This window comes from Triplophysa dalaica, chromosome 23, assembly GCF_015846415.1.
Source record: "Triplophysa dalaica isolate WHDGS20190420 chromosome 23, ASM1584641v1, whole genome shotgun sequence".
In the NCBI taxonomy this organism is placed as follows: Eukaryota; Metazoa; Chordata; class Actinopteri; order Cypriniformes; family Nemacheilidae; genus Triplophysa; species Triplophysa dalaica.
The window spans coordinates 8,536,912-8,557,097 of NC_079564.1; the positions used below are offsets into that span (position 1 = coordinate 8,536,912).

Consider the following 20,186-nt stretch of genomic DNA (forward strand, 5'->3'; position numbering starts at 1 on the left):
TTTTGAGGCTTTGATTATGTTTTTTGGGTTTAACAATGGATGTTAATTTTTCTAATAAAAAAGAAAACGCTTTATATTTCAAGTCTTTTGTTCACCGCTGTCCCTCTTTTAACAAAACATCTGGATTTCTTACGCTCCGTATAAAGTCCCTTCTTACAAAACACTCTGATTGGTAAAGCTGACCAGGTCTGTCGTGATTGGTTCCCCGCTTGGAGTGTGTGAAGATGTCCCTCCCATATCAGCAAGCTTCCGCTTCTCAGGCTGTTGTGATTGGTCGGTGCCTCTCTCAGTGCACGTGTGTTCATAAACTTTGGCTTTGAGCAATAAACAACTTCACTTTATCAGTTAAAAACAAACGGTTCGATCAAAGTGCAACGGAGGTTTGCTAGTGCATGTGCAAACGCCAATCTTTGTTAGACATCGTGAATTGTTTCCCTACTATGGCGAGGGAAATGACACCGGACAGAATGGCGTCAGACTGGTTATGTTAATTAACACTAATAACAGAAGCATTTGTTTTGCCTTTTTATATTGGACCCGAGTTGGATAAGAAAACAAGCAGATTGACCAGGAGACATTTGCAAGCAGGACTTCAAAGGATGTTTCATAGAAGTGTTTAAGAGGTAAGCGCACACACACACAATATTAGTGTATTACACAGAACAGCTTTCACAGCCGATGCTAAACTCATGGAAGATGTTATTTGACTGTTGGTGATCTTACAATGTGTATAGCCGAATTATTATTACCAGCTGTAGGACTGTGATGAAAGAGAAAGTAGTTTGGCGTGTAGCTCGGTCAAATGATTACAATCTCTGCCAAACAAACACTACTCCACCGGCTCTTCCTCTTCTCGAAGACCTCGCCCCTATTTTGACGTATTCCTTTGGGTGGAGGTTATTAAAAGCATTTGGAACAGTGACATCATGTACCAGGGAAGTAGAGAGCTGCAGTCCGATTCCAGCAGTTCTCTGAAGTCCTTACAAAGCGAATTCTGTTTAAGACAATATTTTGCTTGGCACTGAACTTTGAGCTTTATCATTTTGCAGATATTATGTTTGCTCTAACAGCAACTTAACGAACGAACTAAAGGTTTAAAAATGCGATCGTGGGGAGCCTGGCCAAGATATAAACCGCACAGTTTACTACCTGAAGTGGTTGGTAAAAACCAAACAGGAGAGAAAACCCTGCTTTACACTAATACATTATAAAAAGTAATGTAAGAAATGACTGCAAAGTAAACAGTTTTTGTTTCATAAATAATGACACCACCATCTCTGCGGTCACTTCCTCGTCCGAAGAGCTTGCATCACGGGGACCCACTTTGACTTTTGATTTGAGGTGCAAGAGGGATATCTCAGAGCTCTGAGGTTCTGCGGGCCGTCATATTCATCAGCTTCGGAGGTGATTTCCATCTTCTGTATGATCAGCTTCAGCAGGTTATGTTGCTTATCCAGCATACTGGACATTTCTTTCAACCTTCAGACCGAGAAAATAATAAATGGAGCTCAAAACTAAAACTAAAAATATCAGACTTGTGGCATGCATAGACATTTATAATGTTCATGGAAATATTTGACACAAAAGTTCTGGCTGTATTTAAACTGATATGATTTATATTTAATATTGAGAAGATTAGAGAACGTATGTGACTGAGTGGTAGATGTTGTATTATTGTTAATAAACACTAGAGGCCACTCTCTCACAAGGCTGAATTATTGTTCTGGATAATAAAACCAGCTTTTTTATCTGTATCAAATGGATTAGACACGCCAGAGTTTATTACTGGTTATCACACTTCATTATCAATGCTATGAATTAATATCCTCTATGTATTGCAAGGAATGTAATTCCTTCTCAGAAATTGGTGTCACACTTCTTTGGCTGATAAAGCATCTATTGTCATGTGTTTTGTCAAGTAAAAAATATATAAATAAAAAAAAATTCTAGTGCTCAATTTTGAAATCAGCATAGATTTGCTTCAGCCGAATTAACCCGAAACATTGTTTGGTGGTCTCACCTGCTCTTCTGTTTGTGCAGTTCTCTCTCCATAGGTCCTAGGTGACCGGATTTGAGGTTCAAACGGGTACGAACTGTGTTTTGGATCTCACCGTCAACCAAGACTTGTAACAAGACTTTCTGTACAAGTCAAGGTCATTGTAAAACTTTAATAATCGTTCAAATTTCGTGTGTATTTAAGAAAGTGTGACATGCATGCATGAGTAACGGAAAAACATTTTCATTTCAGAGGACAAACCTTGCATTTATTGGGATAGATAGTGATGGTGGGTTTGTCCACTCGCTTTAGGAACCAGTATGGGAGCTTCTCTTCTAGGGTTGTGTGAAGATCAATCTGTATTAATAATCTCAAATAAGTGAGTCTGTAGAATGCATCACAATATATTATGTATTTTCAATAAAAGGTCCAGTGTTTTAAATTTAGCGGCATCTAGCGGTGAAGTTGTGAACTGCAACCAATGGCTCAGCACTCTGTAGAGCAGTTTATCCATTTAAATCACATAACCTTTAAAGTGATTTAGTTGATGTTACTTACACATCTGTATATTCTCACTGTTTTTATTGAAACTGTATCTTGCGATGGGATTTTACAAAATTGGAAAATATTACTGATAATACACATCAAATCAAAGGCAGTCAAAGCAAAGTAACATGCTCACCTGCATGGCTATCCTTTTTAATTCTGCGTTTCTCTGCACCTCCGCAATGTCTCCCACCGCCAGACCGATCTGCAACATAATTGAGACAAATAAGCCTTATACTTCCGAACGAATTACAGCTATCATTAACAATAATAATAATGTACCATTAACCATGGTGCCAGTCCTACCATTAGGTTCATGAGGAGGATGGGCATTAGAAGGACAAAAAGCACAAAGACTAAATAGGTGGTCCCGGGAAACGCCATCCGGCCATTTTCAAAAGCGTCCAGAAATGTGCTCTGGTAGTTCAGTTCTCCCACTGTCATTACGAAGGTCTGAGCGAGAGCAAGGCTGATGGAGCTGAACTCGGCCTGTTGAAAGACACAAAAATCCTTATCGAACAGCAAAGATTTGCCAAAGCTTGACGCGTCTGTGATGTGATCTCTTTTGAACGTACGCGGTGAAGCATCAAAGCGTAGAAGGCCAAGCCAAATGCCAGCAGGAGGAAGATAAAGAGAACCATGGTGCACACCAGGGTCCTAATGATCCCGCCAAACATGACCACGTAAATTCCTATGCGCTCAAACCTGTGGAGTAAAAAGCATCAAAGATTGACTGATGTTATGTTTATCCTATTATAATGCAGAAAGAATAAAGCAGTTACTATCATGACTGAAGTGTTAGAGGGGATGTACACAGTAGTCACTACATCTGTAACACAGCAGTGGCATGTGGTTGAACCTTCAATCAGTTTTGTTTTAGTTGTTTGTTGTATTTTTAGCTTTTAGATTCACTAACAAGTAGGTTTACACGTTATACAAAAAAGCTATCCAATTCGCCATCTTGCACACCTGAATTAGCTGTTAATAATGCAAACTGCATTAATAAAATATAGAATTTTTCACAGGCAGAAATATCACAGTGTTGACTTTGCATTCAATGACGTAATTTAAATAAGCGTTATTATAGTGCATTTCGTGATTGTTAAATAGAACTACGGTTGCCAAGTCCCTGGTGTTCCTGCAGACTTCAGCTACTTTTTTTGTTGCTGCGGGTGGATTTTTATTCAGTGGGTTAATGGTGGAAGGATTGTGTTTATCAGGGGTAATTATTAATGTAAGATGAAGTTATTATAATAACACACAGTGTTTATGACTACTAGAATCTGCACATTGGTGGTGGATGAAGAGATTCCCCCTTCATGCGAAGCGCTTTGAGTGCCCAAAAAAGCGCTATATCAGTGTAACAAATTATTATTTTTACTATACAGTAATTTGTACAGGAGTTTTTAGAAAATGTATAAAAGAGTGATCATTTTTTAATGAATTGTTCAAAATATTCCAAATATATTGGTTTGGGTTTGTTATGAGGATCTGGCAACCCTTTGCAATTTTTATTTTGTATTAATATTTATTTATATTGATATTTTAGTGTACAATAATTACATAAAATATATCTATTTTTAAATTTTATTGTATATTCATTTGATAAAATAAACAATTTGTTGAATTGGTCGTGTTACCCATTGGATTTAAGTTTAGCCACGTTACGTTTTTTCTCCTAGTAAGCCCAAATAATACTGACAAGACAAACTTGCTAGCTTACGAATTGACTTTTATTTCCTCTGCTTATTATCAGTAATAATCTTCAGGGACTCTATTCTTTGTGCATGTGTACCGTAAATTAAGTTTGGGTCACAAAAGCGTGAATGCGGAGTAACGCTTTTTTGTTATTTTGTTGCTTTGAAAGAGTCTATATTCAAATTAAAAGCTGATAAACATACCTCTGGAAGTACAGCAGAAAGCTGACCCAAGAAGTCAGGATTGCAACAGCCCCAGCTTCCCATTGCCATGTATTTTCTACATTGAGGCACATCGGAATAACAAAGACCAGAGAGCTTATGGCGGATGTCCAGTCAGCAGGGTTAGAATAGTCGGCGAAGTAATTTATTCGCTTCAATGTGAAAGACAGAAGGGGTTAAATAAAGTCACCTCAGGATTCCAAACATAGTGCAATTTGAATACCCTACCCAGGGGCAAAAGCACAGAACAATCAATGCAAAACCTGAGTGATGTTTTGATAAGTAAATCACTTGTCATACAGTGCTTCATTCATAGTGTTAGGGAATCCCTGAGCTAAAGTTCAGTGCATGTTTACTCCATTGCATGAACATTAAACATGCATTATGTCATTTATGATTGGTGAGGTCTGATCGCCCTTTACTGAGTGTCTCTGTGGTATTTGTAGCGATGCATCATGGGTAGTGATGACATGACTTACCTGCTGCGCCAACTGTACCAGCTCTTTACAAACGGCGTATACGTTCATGACACAGACCATGATTATACAGACTGAGATTAAATATTTTTGCTGGAGGAAGAGAAAGAAATACAAGATATCACCAAATGAATCATAGGCAACATTTACATAAGTGTCACATTCAGTATTAATGCGTATGTTACAAAGTAAAGTATCAACCTACTAACCTAAATATAATTATTAGATGACAGTAATGTCTTTAATATGAGCAAAGGTTTGGCATGACAAAACACTATAGTCATGTTTTCTTTTATTCTACTTAAACACCTGTATCTGACTGTTGTGTATAATACCTGTCAAAAATCCATAAAAAAAAACAAATATCTCTTTTATGTTTTTAACATGGTCCATGCTTTGTACATGTTTCTCTTTCACAAGTGATAATAACGCCAACACCTCCCACGTTTCATTGTTCTCCAGGTAAATGGTAATATGCATACATGACATTATGACCTTGAAGGTGATGAATAACAGAGAATCTAATGAATGCCATTCAGTTCATAATGACACTTACTAAATTAAGTAATGGGACAAGTGCAAGGTTATAACCAGAGCACTTCATATGTGAGGACGATTATGAAAGTGATTTTGAATGATAGCTCATATAATTAACCTGTCAAAGCGTAACAAATTAGGCCAACATTGAAACAAGAACAATGGGTCATTGTGACCAGGCACTTCATAGTGACAAATAAGACCGCAGGCAGAGAATGGCAGAGATGACAGCACTGGTGTGTTTAAAGTAACATCTCCAATGTGTTTTGACACCATTGAAGTGTAGTACCACATTAAGAAGATAGCTGGGGGATAAACTGTTGGATAAGCATTACCATATAATATAAACAATTAGTGTTAGTGCTACAAATGCAGAATTTAATACTTAATACTTTTTATCTTGTCAGATGTATCGTCTACAAATCTCAGAAATCACAGTATAAACTGGGTTCACTTAACATCCCTTAAAGGTCCAGTGTATGAAATTTAGTGGCATCTAGTGGTGAGGTTGCGAATTGGTTACGTAAACCCTCCCTTTCGAAGCACTACGGTGGCTGACACAGGACTTTTACATTTCTTTACGCTTTCGTTTCTTTGCCGAAGGAGATCACGTATTTACGAAACACGCTCTGTAGAGCAGTTTGTCCGTTAAGGGCTACTGTAGAAACAACATGGTGAATTCCATAAGAGTGGACCCGCGGTGTACGTAGATACAAACAGCTCATTATAAGTTAATAAAAACCTAACGCTTCAAAATGTAATGTCTTTATACACCTCTAAGCCTATTATATTGCATTTCTGTAACTGCATCCACCCAAAAATGACACACTGGACCTTTTTGGAGTTTTGGAAAGAATTGATCTACTGTACCTCTGAGAAAGATACAGGCACCATGGTGACAGATGTAGAATTGGTTGAAAAGTCCTGGCACGGTCTCAGACTAAGAATGAGGTACGTGAGGGGCAACAAGCCAAGCAGGTATATAGCCAGGTTGAGCAAATGAACCTTGCTGCCATATGCTTTCCTGTCAGAGTAAAACAAAATATTCTATAATGTTCTCTGTTAACCAGACAATCACTCAAGTCAATTAATAACACAGTGGTGTCCACATTCTTTTGGTCATGCATCGTAGGTCACTATGAGTAGTTCATTATGAGCAGGACTGTAAGGTCTATGTGAACGTCTTTAACATACCACTTCATCCCCAGATATTTTTGGCTCAAGGGGTGAGTCAGAAGCTCCAGTCGGTTGTACTGCACCATGGCCTAAAGACACAAGAATTATGATGAATCATTCTCACACCTTTTTTAGAAAGTAATTACTAAGACCTTTGCAGACGTGTTTAAGAATGGATATACGAATATATTTACAGTATAAGGGTTAGTTGTCACACAAGTGGGCTACCACAAGGGGCATAGTTTCAGGTTCTAAAAGGGACATTTCACGCAAAAATAAAAATTCTGTCATCATTTACTCACTCTCTTGTCATTTCAAACCTGTATGACTTTCTTTCTTTCGCAGAATAGAAAAAAAGATATTTTGAAGAATGTTGGTAATCAAACAATGGAGGAAAACATTCACTTCCATTGACTGGACACAAAACCAATGCAAGTAAATGTTTAGTTTTTCTGTTACCACCATTTTGCAATCTATCTTTGTTTTCTGCAGAAAAGAAAGTCATACAGGTTTGAAATGACAGGAGGGTTAGAAAATGATGACAGAATTTTCATTTTTGGATGAACTCTCACACAGATTCAATGTGTGTTTTTCCACTAGTGCTTTTTTTACATGTTTTTTTCAATCACAATTCATAACAGCCCCAGTTTCCCCAAATGCCATTTTATATGTAAGGGATTGTTATAGTTCAAATAAGCCAGGACAGTGTGATCACGACCCGACGCTTAGCGGATTTATCACACCGAAGGGGCTTACTTTGCGATAACAGCCGGCTGCTTGTACGTTATCCCGCTTAATACACGGGTACTTGCTACATGAGAAAAATCTGGACATGAAATGTGAATTTGAAATATTTTTAGCTAATTTTCACCAAATGCAGACCTTCCGCGAGGAAAAGCAGTTTACTTTTGCTTTTGAGGTAAGAAACAACGTTCAAATGTCACAAACAAGCAATTTTGTTAAATCATTTGTTAACATAATGTAATGTATGTTATTAAAAGACATATTTATATTTAATTTGTCAAAATAAACTGTCAAAGTGATTTGCATCTTCCGGGTTACAGTGTGTAATTATTAGTTTTGAGCGGTTGTTATCTGGGAATAAAGAACCTCCAAATGTAGCGACTGGCCAATCAGAATCAACCATTCCAATGACCCGTGTAATAAAAAACAACAAATTAGCCACAAAAGAACTGTTCCTGGTTATAAAAAACACAGTGGCTCAAGAGTATTGTGATCAACATGCATAAATCACATCAGAATCAAAATGATTATTTTTACACATTTAACTACAAGTCACAATGTCCTACAGCCTATGTGAATATATTGTGTGGAATTTGACCTACAAAGCCGCCACTACTCTTATAAAAACGTTCTGATGAACAACAATATAAAGTATGGCAAGTTTTTACACAGTAAGCTCTATGGAAATAAGCTGTTGACTTTTGATCAGCCCTGCCGTTTCAAAAAGGCACTATAAGTGCATCCTTTGACAATGATAAACAACCGACACCCCACAATTCAAACTGAGTTCCCCCTGTCATCCATTACAAAGCATCTTACCATCTGTTTGAATACTGGATTCTGATTGGCTGGAAGGTGTGCATCAAAACCGTTTATTGCACAGGTAGTTCCAGTTTGATCAACATTTGAAATTACAAAATAACAGTCATTTTAACCTGTCTGTTCAAAAATTGATCAACAGCTTTATCTTGATTTTAACTTGGCAAATGACCATAGTTTAAGCGGGATAATCCACAGCTAGTTATGCATTAAAGGGGTCATATGGCACTAAAATAGGTGTTTTTCTTTGTCTTTGGTGTCATATAAATTGCCCTCGGATGTAATAGACACGTGAAATTGCAAAAATTAAGGTCGGAACAAAAGATGCATTCTATCTAAAGAAAGTAAGGTTTCCGTCACACGCTTGCAGTATTCGACCAATCACTACGCACTGGTTAACTGGCAAATCATAGCACACCTCACTTTTCAGATCGATGAGCTTTGTAAACATTCTGCGCGTTTCAGAGAGGCGGGGCAAAGAGGTGGTACAAACTGGCAAGTAATGTGGAAAATACAGCATTTTTAACCTTAAATCGTGTATACATATTGCATTACATCTAAAACAAACCATAATATACGTTTTATCCGTGTCAAACTTTAAAATATTTTAAAATCCTTATGTAAAGCACACATAAATATTATGTTTATTATGTAAATATATATGTTTAATCTACATGTGAGTCTCCTAGGAAAAAAGGATAAGTAAATAGATGAAAATAGTCATTAACATCAGATTCAGAAAGGTTTGCAGAAACTTACATTAAGAGCTGCCAGTGGAAGGAATTTCATAGTTTTGTCTGCTTCTGCAAACTTCTTCAGCTGTATGGGAGCCTGAAGCCACTGGAAATCATACGTCATCTGCCAACAGCATTGAAGCCTTTTAGCCTCAAACATGCAATTTTTTCAAAAGTCTTTAGGTCATTATTTAAGTTTAACATTTGTGCAAGGCTTACGTGGTAGTCTGGACTGTTGGCATCATGGTCTGACTCCTCAACGCACAGATCTAGAAGATGCTGTAAAGAAGAGAGGAGTTTCGCTTCACAGGATCTTATCAATTGTGGCCGACAGATCTTAATGTCGAATTATCAGACAGACCTTGAAAGACTCTGGGAGGAACTCTATGAGGTCTATCACAACACAGCGGGACGTTGATGTTCCCTTTTTGAATGTCTTCATTGCCTCGGAACGCCTAAAGTGAATTCATAATGATCAACCCCTGATACACTGAGAAAAGTATAAAGTACAATATGTCCTAGTAACACCTGACTCTTATATTAACATTTTAAAATTTCCAATAAAATAAACTTTGTGAGGTTTTTTAGATCACTGAAATGCATTATAATGTATTCATTCATGTGTTTTGGAGTAAATGTGAACCAGGAACCGTAAGAGATGATCACCTACATAAGTGTTTTCTTACCTCTCATGTTCGATGACGGCATTCACTACATCTTTTTTTTCGTTGCGCACAGCCTCGTGCATGAAGGAGCTGTCTGCATTGTTGAGTGTCATTTCAGCTCCTCTGTTCAATAACAATATAATAGTCCCTACATGACCCGCTTGGGCAGCAACGTGCAGAGCTGTGTTCTGTTAAAGGATATGACTCGAAGGATAAGATATTTAAAACCATTCTACTTTGAATCACAAAAGACAACTGTATCCATAATCTGTTGTCACAATTGAATTACAGTATAGACAAAAATCAAGCGAACAGCGTTTAATCTGGCAGGTCACGTTAGTCACGCCTGCATCAGCTGATCCTCATCATCCTATAGAAATATTAAGCAATCACAGCATCCGTTTAAATTTCATTCAGCTAACAGCAGTTTATCGCGTTGCTCAGGAGCAGATTACCCTCCTCCATCCCCAGCTCCACTTCACATTTTCATTTGGGACTTGACTGTTATTCCTTTTCACAGTATCAATTACTTCACATTATGTGTTACTCTTAAATGTCATCAAGAACTAATGACATCTGCACTTTTTTTGCAGAGAACAGAACAATACCGCCAATCTAAAATGTATGCTAATTGTCAATCATTTTTGACTGCAGTGAACCTGACAGAAATCGATTTAGCTGTTGAATCCTTGTGTGTCGATAACATTCTAAGTTCACTCACATTATAGAACCAAGTGGGATCTCTTAAAAATTTCAAAAGCATCTCCCAAACAGCAGTTACATAAAATAAAGATCAACTGCATAGTCTTTAGCTTTGATGGTTTTCCTGATAAATCTTGCTGACCTCATGTCTTCTACAGGGTTTTAGAGATCTCAGCATTTGCATTGTTGATAAATCTGAGCACAGTTTAAGACAAACTCTAAACGATCTGTATGCAGCACGCTGCAAAGCAATTACATAATTTCTATTCCTTTTATGTTTATTCCCATTTCTCAATAGAATGAACAGTTGATACAAAGTTCACACTTAAAGGAACTGTTCACCCAAAATTCTGTCATTATTTACTCACCCACTTGTAATTTCAAACATGTATGACTCTCATTATTCCGCAGAACACTAAAGAAGATATTTTGAAGAATATTGGTAACTAAAAAAAGCGGAATCCATTTGCTTCTATTGTATAAAGTAGACGCAAAACCAAGTCAATCAACATTCTTCAAAATATCTTCTTTTGCGTCAGCAGATGAAAGTCATACAGGTTTGAAATGATATCAGAATTTTCATTTTTAGTTGAACCCATCCCTTTAATAAAACATATTAGATATGTCCATCAAGTCTTCCAAGTATTTAAAAGAGCAATAAAAAAATTATATTGCTATATGAAATTTTTATGGAAACGTTTTTTGGGGGGTTTCTTAATTTTCTCTTGGTTTCTGCACTGATTCTGTTCTTTGGTCCAATGTGATATAGGATGTTCACAACCTACCCCATCTTCATTTGTCAAATCCAGCAGTTTAACGTTAGCAGCCAGGAGGATTTTCATTGTCTGCGTGTATCCCTCAGCCGCAGCGTGATGTAAACAAGACCAGCCTTTGTAATCGCTAGAGATTAAAGCAGACGTCATGATGTAGCGTCCAGCTAAAGTCAAAACGTAACCAACTGATTTTCCCTAGGTTATTTTAGGTAATATCACACATAATATGTGAAGCAAGAGTGAATATTCAATGCAAGAGATAAATATGAACCATCATCAACTATGAATTATGAACCGTTAGTTAAACTGTTAAGTACTGTAAAGGTAAGGTGTGTAATTTTGTTAATTCCCAGACAATATTTAGCAAATAGGTTACCCAAACAGCTGTCCCATCTGACCTTTGAAAGAGAGCTCCCCTCCTAAGGAGCAAATCAACAACTTGAGTGTGTCCTCCCTTTGAAGCAAAATGGAGGGGCGTCAGACCCTTGTCATCCCCCTCGTTGAGCATCTTGGAGTCTGTGATGGAATCCAGCAGCCTGTGACATGTGTTTATACGCCCATATCTAGAGACAAGGTGAAATACTATTTTGAACAGATATTCTTTGTTTATTTGCTTAAATTGTTCAAATTCAAAAAGGTAGAGTAAGGCACTCCTAATTCCAAGGCTGCAGAGAAACCCAGAAATGTGAAAAGGGCCACTGAGAAAATGCAAGGCCTTAATGCACAAAAAAATGAATAAAAGCATCTGCTTAGATAATGAGTTATAGTATGTAAAAAAATAAGCACACAGACTGTTATAAGAGGTAATGTTAATATATTGTGCATGCATTGGCTATGCAACAATAGTTCTCACTCTGCAGCAAAGTGAAGGGCCGATTTCTTCTCCCGTGACTTTTGACCCAGAGGGATATTGAGACCCAGCATGTTTTTGACCGAGTCGTGGATGCCAAGTTTGCAGGCGTAGTGAAGAGGAGTGCAGCCCTCGACATCCTCATCAGACAACATTTCTTTCACTGTGTTACTCTGGAGGAGGCAATGAGCTTTTAGAACAGTATATGTTACGCATAGGTTTAAAATGGTACATTATGTAATCTAGCATAACAGGGTCACCTGGACATTTTATTGGTGCATTTCCCTTCAAACAGAACTCAGAGAAGAATCGTGTTATGAATCTGAAAAACTGAAAAAAAATGTTTTTTAAGTATTTCTATACCTGTAAGATTGCGTTAGGTAGATTTGTCAGTCCTTTGGGTTGAAGAGTGGCAAAGTGGAGGAAGTTGCGTCCCCCTTTGTCTTTGATTTTGAAATCTGCACCTTTTATAATACAAGTAAATGTTAAATATGTAGAAGTATGCAAATTATTTATTTGTGAAACAAAATGGTTGCTGGTTTTAGCTAAACTCAAACCCAAGTAAGACCATAAACAGCAAACTGTTACAGAGATTTGAGATGAAATAAAGACAATGGCAAATTTATAGGGATACTTCACCCAAAAATGAACTTTCTGTCATTATTTACTCACCTTCGAGTAGTTCCAAATCTGTATAAATCTGATGAACACAGAGAAAGATATTTGGAAGAATGCTTACAACCAAATAGATCTCATCCCCCATTTACTGACATCGTCATGAGACCTATTTGGTTACTGACGTTCTTCCAAATATCTTTTTGGAGCAAATAATGGCAGAATTTTCATTTTTGGGTGAACAATCCCTTTAATTATTAGACAACTTTGATTCTTCAAGACAACAATTCACTAACAGGGGTATTATTTCTTCTTTTGAAATCATAATGACATGCTGCGTTACCTTTTGACAGTAAAAATACCACTGTTTTCCAAGCACCAGAGCTGGCTGCCAGCAGCAGAGGCGACAGTCCCTTGCAGTCCATACAGTTAATTCCTGCTCCCTTTACCAAAACAAATAAAAGCAATTCACACTGAAAGAATTAGGGGCTGTATCAAGGGATGATAAAATAATGAGATGCTGAATGACACAGTCAAAAGATTCTTATCAAAAGATTTAGTCAAGCTTTTTATCAGTTGTATGATTTGCAGGGTGAATATACAGCATGCAGAATTGAGGATGATTTCAGCTGCATACGCAGCAAATTTTATAACAGAGAAACCTATTCCCTCATTTTTACCTTTGAAACCAGATATTCAGCCAATTCAACGTGATCGAACAGTGTGGCCCTACCGGAAAGAGATCATAAAGCAAAATACGGTGTTGATCATTAACAAATGAATATTAATGAACCACTGGATCACAAAAGAATATCACAATAGCATAGAAATAAATACATAGACATTTTTCAAAATATCTTCTTTTATGTTCAGCACAAGGAAAAAGTAATGTCCGAGTTTAAAATGACAGGCGGCGGTGTAAATAATAACAGAATTTTCATTTTGAAGGTAAACTATCCCTTTAATACATATTGTATAAACACAAAAACCATACCTCACATCTTCAAGAATTTAAATCTTGGCAGTTTTTACAACCAGAGGCTGTGCTATATAGTGACAACTTTTTTTTTTTTTTTACTTTGAATAACAACAGAAACTGAAGTGTTGACTGTACAAAATGGTGGACGTGTCGAATGTGGCATGTATGTATATCTATGAACACGGCAAGGTTTAAGGGATTTATTTAGGATTTTCCTAAAAGTGCATTATTTGTTCCTCATGATCTCATCATGATCCTATACACAGTGCACTTTACTGTAAGTAAAACTAATTGTCTGCTGTGGTCACTTAAGGATTGAGAAGACTGAGATTAAGGTTGAGAAGCAATGCGTCCACACTGACCTATGTAAAGGGGTCTGGTTGGCTCCATCCCTGATGTTGATGATGTTTTCCACTCTGTCATAGGACGAAAGCATGATCTTGACAGCCTCCATGGCACCCTGAGTGCAGGCAAAGTGGAGGGCCGTGGATTTGTCGCACTGACAAAAGATTAAGGCCACAGACATTGAGATGGAAACCAGCTATTAGCTTGACATAAGCAGAAGAGGCAGCGTAAGGTAATGCAAGAGGAGTGCAATCTTTCAGTTGCTCTGTACCAGTAACGCAATCCGTATTAAGAGAGAACTCTGAATTGCTCTGGCAATGGAACCACGGCGAAGCTAAGTTATAGATGCAAGTGGCTGCAATTTGTATCAATTTAACTATCTGAAGCTATTACTGAACACATCAACCCTGCTGTGGCAGACTGAGGACGACAAATAGAGAAGTCTGTGTGTGCTTGTGACTGTGTGGTGGAAGAGTTGCAGGGAGATCAACAGAACTTAGCCGTCTATTGGAGGAAATATAGACATTCCACTTTCATCCCACTGTTGTCTGATATATAGGGTTATTTGTACAAATGATCCACTTTAAATCACTGTCTTCATGTAAAATAAAAGGCTGTTACGGCATAGATTTATTTTCCTAACTATAACGTAGTTAAAGCATATATTCAATTCAAGTTTTGGTGTTAAGCATTATAAAAGCATTATACAATACGCCTACAGTCAACACAATCTTTTCCAATTGAGGCTTTTATGAAGCAATATAAAATGAATTACAGAGGCTGTGCTCCCTTAAAAAAACCCAAAGGTTGTTTGTGCAAGCAGCTTATTAAAATCTGTAGTTGCTTCATTCCCACAAAACCTTTGAACATCAGTGATGACTCTGAAAACAATTTCTACAAGATGTTTTCAAATGACAAAAAAGAAAACACTGACAGAACATTTATGTGTAATAAAAATAAGTAAAAAGTGGAAAAAAGCTAGAAAAATCTAAACATGCTAGGGTGTAACGGGGGATATAGTAATGCGATTTTAAACATATCAGACCTTGGTTTAATTCCTAAAAAGAAAATCTGTGGATACAAATTTTATTTTTAAAAGTTATGTTCCACGAGAATCACCCAGTTAAATTTAAGCACCCTCTAGCTGGTGTTAAAAAGACTACAATCAAATTTGGTTTCGATAATACATAATCTGTGAACTTTTGACATGATTGCATCCCCAACATTTTTCACATTTGCAATTTACATATTTGTTTTTACATTTATGCCTTAGGATAAGCGACTTACAGTGCGTTTAAGGTATACATTTCATATGGATGTGTGATCCCTATGATCGAACTAAAAATCTTTGCACTGCCAACAACAACTACAGGATTTCCAGATTATCACGCCGATTAAAACCCACAACGCATGAAGGCTCAAGTTTCTGTGACATCGCCTGCTGCTAATTTAGTATACAATATAATTATCCATTGCAATTAACAATGTTGGTCCGGCTTGAAGTTTCACACTTCAAGGCAAAGGCACCCTCTCTATTGTGTAAATCTTACTGAATCCAGATGATTTAGCCATTTAAAGTATTTTCGGTGGGGTGGAGGTTTGCGTTCCAACAAAAATAATTATGATCCGACTCATCATGTTAATTTTCATTAAAGATGCAACTGCTAGCCAAAAACTTGGCAGGAACACAGTCTTCAGTCTGTTGTGTTTATATTACTCGCTCATTGTAGTAACTGAATTCTGCTGTCATAAAGCAATAAGCCCCAAGAAGCAGTGGGTTACGGGGGCTCAACCAATCAGATTCAAGGATCAGAACTGACCGCTTTCTAAGAACATTTTTATACCTGCTGACAGAGCAGTTACCTGTTGCTGATCCACTCGGGCTCCTTTAGCAATGCAAAGTTCGATGACCTCTATGTTCCCCCCCCGTACAGCCAGATGAAGGGGGCTGCTTTTGGTCTTGTCCAAATAATTAATGTGAACTAAAGTGGAAATACCCATTTCTTCTCCTTGAGGTGGATGAGAGACAGAGAAATAGAATTTTGCTTTTATTTTGTATATTACACTTTGTATACATGACATATTGGGGTACACATCAAATAAAAAACTATTGCTTTTCATCCACCATGAATACATGCATGTACATGACATGACATTTATAAAAAAACTAAAATGACAGGCAAAAGGGTACTGCTGTATTTTAAAATTTTCAATTCAAGTTTAAAGTATTTAAAATATCTCTTGATCTTCACAACATTGTCCCTCATACAGATTAATGGAGAGGCAGACAGACATGACCAATTGAATCTGTCACGTCACGCTCCTCAATCACACTGATGGCACGACGGGTTTATTTAGCATCTGTGCCACACGCTGAAAAATAAATCTCGTAATGATAGACGTTGTCAGTCATATCTGATATGTTTATCCTTTGATCTGCTTTGACTACTTCACTTTTTTGCATTTAAAATCCATTGATTTGCAAATGTTTGAGAGTAACTTAAACAAGAATCGTGTCATTTGAATTTTTGGTGAATGTACAGTAGCAGTCTTCACAAATATTTGTAATGCGTCTGGAACAAGTGATTCTAGAGGACCACCCATGTATTGTTAAACATCATAGTGAATGTGCAGAAAAAACATGCGTCAATGTGAACTGTTAGAAAATGCATACTAAACCTGATTACCAATTTTTAAAGCCATTTCCATAGACTCTTTGGCACCTGCGAAAGCAACTGTATGAATGGCGTAGTGACCCAGTTTGTTCTGACTGCACATTTTTGCACCGTGTTTGAACTGTAGGTTTAAAAAAGAACAAGTTTTATTCCACAAAATAAAATATTGAGGATTCTGTGATTTGCATGCCTAGTTTGCATGCAAACACTTGATTTGTATTGACCTGAAACTATTCTGTACTCACTAGAGTCTGGAAAGCTTGGCAGTTATTGCTGGAGCATGCCATCATCGCGGGGGTGTTACCCAGGTCCCCCTCCAAATTGGGATCTGTTCTGTCACAGGCCAGAAGGAGCTGTGCCAGAAACCAACAAATGATCACCCACATCTTCTCAAGTTGAGTACAAATGTCCTCAATAAATTTAATGTTCAGCATTTGTTCCTGACAGACAGGCTTTGTTCATGTACTATTTAAGTTTTAAGCCTAGCTGTTAATACAACAGTGTTTCATGCATTCTGACTTCTTTACAATGTTAAACGTGCTGACTTCTCATGCTTTACATGGTTGACTTGTCAAAAAACGAGTTGGGCGTGTTGAGTATTTCTGTGCTCCATACACTCCCCCAGCATTCTTATAGGTTTCGGAAAGTTTTTTTAGAACATAAAAATCAGTTTCGTAACAACTTTCATTAGTCCCATATTGGACAATTCTCCCAGAAAAGCACGCCCACGCGTCAACCAAGGAGTGGAAGAGAAGGAGCATATGCACACATCACCCAGGTGGAGCAAGAGAGAGAGAGCACTGCATTTGCGGAGTTCAGCTGTGTTTGTTTGTTCACTGTATTTTGTAAAGGAATGTTATATAAACCGTTGATATAACGCTGGATTTGGAGATTGTTTGAAATTGATAGATGGAGCAGTGAACCACACGCGGTAAGTGAAACTGAGTCATATGTCTGTGTTTGTTGGCAATGGGTGCACACATGCTTTGGTTAATAATAAAAACCGGAGTCATCTGTCCGGGATTAAGCGCAAATGACTTGATCCCAGCAGTTAACAAAAGCAAATATGTTTATTTGTTCGTTTGTTTACGCACTGATTCCGCTTCCGACTGCCATCTATTTTTGATAACATTTTACTCTAACGCTGGTTTTGATGAGCAAAGTTCTGTCTGCCAGCCCTGATAGAAATCCTGTGGCATACCACATGAAACTGACCTCTACTAGATGGTTGTATTTGTTTGTGACAGCAAGATGCAGAGGGGCCATCATGGCGGTGTTGAGGATGTTGGGGTCAGCACCCAGCTCCAGCAGTAACGCACTGCTCTGCGTCTGATTACGCTCCACAGCCCAGTGCAAAGCTGTTCTGCCCTGTTCATCCGGCACATTCAGCTCTATGAAGCAAAAATATTAAATATATGTTGTGGTTTTCTTCTATAACGTGACAAAGTTTTAAAGGCGATTAGTAAGCTTTACTTTGATTGGCTGAACAGATTACCCATCATATGTTAATGCAATATTGCTGGAGTAGGAGTGTATGTAGTGTTCTTATATCTTCATGGCTGTGATTAGGCCAGAGGCACGAGGCCGCAGGCAATCACAGCCATGCAGTTATAAGAACACTTCATACAAGACTACGAGAGCGATATTGCATTTATACATCAGTTCGACGGCACAAGTGTGTAGATAAACCAGAAACAACGTCGGAGTGTCTTCAAACCCCTCCGGTTATTAAGGGAATGGGGAACTACTTCCTTCCGCCACGAATCCAAGCCCAGCATAACAGTTAAACCTCCGCTACTAAGTTCAAACAATCACTTCTTTTAAATTTACGCTGTGCTGAGAGAGAGAGATATAATTTTGATCTACGTCAGAGCGTCAGCGCGCCAAGACTCGTGTTGTTGGCAGGGCGGCGAGAGCGATTTTTGGAGTTATTTAAGTGGCGAAGTAATACAAACAGTCAGTGAAGCGGTTCAACGGTCAGTTCCCTCTATGATCCTGGTGGAATATCTCACGGCTATCAGCCAATCAGATTCGAGAACCATAGAGAACTGATGTAAAACATTCACCAATTAATCCTGAAACTCATAAAAAAAATTGTGAAACTCTGTTCCATTTTGACCAAAATATGCTCTTTGAATATAATTTTGTCTTTTTTGTTGTTGAATCATACACAAGAAGTTTGTTCACCCTGGTAACATAAGAGTGTGATCCCAGAGGAGATTATGCGATTGTATCTGATCATTAGAGCATAATGAGACATTGATCTGGTCCTGATAGCAAAATGATGGAGTGAGTAACCATCCTATGGTCTAAAGATCTAAACTTACATACTGCAATTAGTTCAAAGCCGATAGGCTTAAAAAGAGGTGAATGTGTCGTTTGTTATAATTGTTCAAGCATCATTATATGCAGATTACAACGAGTGTGCAGAAATGAAACACTGTTTTAAAACTGCATCAGTAAACCTCACCCTCAGAGCCCACAACAGAAACTATGAGCCGAATTGCATCCAGGTTTCCACCGGCTGACGCATAGTGCAATGGGCTCGCTCCATTCTCATCCCTGGTACTCAGGTGTTCCCGACTTTTCCGTCTCAGCCGGTCGACGGCTGAAGCATTTCCTTTAAAAGCCAACTGGCAAGAGAACGGAGTACGCAAATCTTAAGGACTGGAAGAAAAGCACATTCACTGGCAAAAACAATATTAATGGATACAGATGCAAAACAAAACACACTTCTGTAAATGTTTGCGCTCTCCCCACCCCACATCCTCTAAAACCCAACACAGCATAAATGAAACGAAACCACACACACCTCGAACACATCTGCAGAATCCAGGCTTCCATCCTCATCATTTATCACACACTTGTAGAAGCTGTTTTGCCTCACAAACTCTTTTCCAATCTGCATTTGCTGAGCTTGGTGAGGTAATTCTGTAAACACAATTCGATCAAATATTTGACAATCCGCAGATGAGACAAACTGTAGGCTGTGTCACGACAGGGGATTCCTTTGGCAGCTGCTGTTGTGTGAGGCTGAACTGACAGCAGGTGATTGGTCAGTGCGTATTTACCTCACTGCAAGGTGAGAAAGAAACACCATTATGATGCGAGTTTTCAGATTACAATCTTCAGGTTTTTTCCACATTATTAAATAATAAAGTAATCAAATTACCCAATGACATAAATGTAACTAAAGGAATTATTTGGGGACTATAAAAATCTAAAATCAATAAAAACACAGGAATTTTAAAGTACTCGTGGCTAAAATTAATGAGCGGTCTTAACTTGAAATAACCTGCACTAAAATATATCTGTGCCATTGTTTTGTTTCAATATGCACATCAGTTATATTTGTAAATTATTTGTTTATAACGTAAATATCCTAATTTAACTAAGACATCTGGTTTTAGCCGAGCCTTGTCTGTGAAACTGGCCCTTGGCATTTTATCAAAAAGGTTCTTGATGCCTCACCCTTGGAAACCAAAGAGCTATTCTAGGCACCAAATTATCCTTTTAATTTTATATAAAAATGTTTGTAATGAAATTAATATGTTGGAAATAAATACATTTCAATCATCCAGACCTTAAACAAAATCAAAACTTGACAACCAAGTGCCTTAAACTTTTGATTGGCT

General features: G+C 37.7%; 1 protein-coding gene across 1 annotated transcript; it reads right to left on the reverse strand.

Annotated features, from left to right (window-relative positions):
* Positions 1 to 820: 820 nt before the first annotated feature.
* Positions 821 to 19,459, reverse strand: trpa1b (transient receptor potential cation channel, subfamily A, member 1b). Its single transcript, XM_056738618.1, has 27 exons — positions 19,364 to 19,459; positions 19,022 to 19,184; positions 17,767 to 17,942; positions 16,797 to 16,904; positions 16,564 to 16,672; positions 15,740 to 15,885; positions 13,894 to 14,030; positions 13,233 to 13,281; positions 12,896 to 12,995; positions 12,301 to 12,401; positions 11,941 to 12,110; positions 11,486 to 11,650; positions 11,100 to 11,214; positions 9,634 to 9,800; positions 9,309 to 9,402; positions 9,167 to 9,226; positions 8,973 to 9,071; positions 6,669 to 6,739; positions 6,345 to 6,498; positions 4,941 to 5,030; positions 4,444 to 4,613; positions 3,118 to 3,247; positions 2,849 to 3,031; positions 2,679 to 2,747; positions 2,258 to 2,353; positions 2,021 to 2,139; positions 821 to 1,479 (listed from the first exon to the last, which is right to left on the reverse strand). The coding sequence occupies exons 1-27, from the start codon at positions 19,457 to 19,459 to the stop codon at positions 1,284 to 1,286; spliced, it is 3,333 nt and encodes a 1,110-aa protein (XP_056594596.1). The 3' UTR covers positions 821 to 1,283.
* Between the last annotated feature and the right edge of the window lie 727 nt (positions 19,460 to 20,186).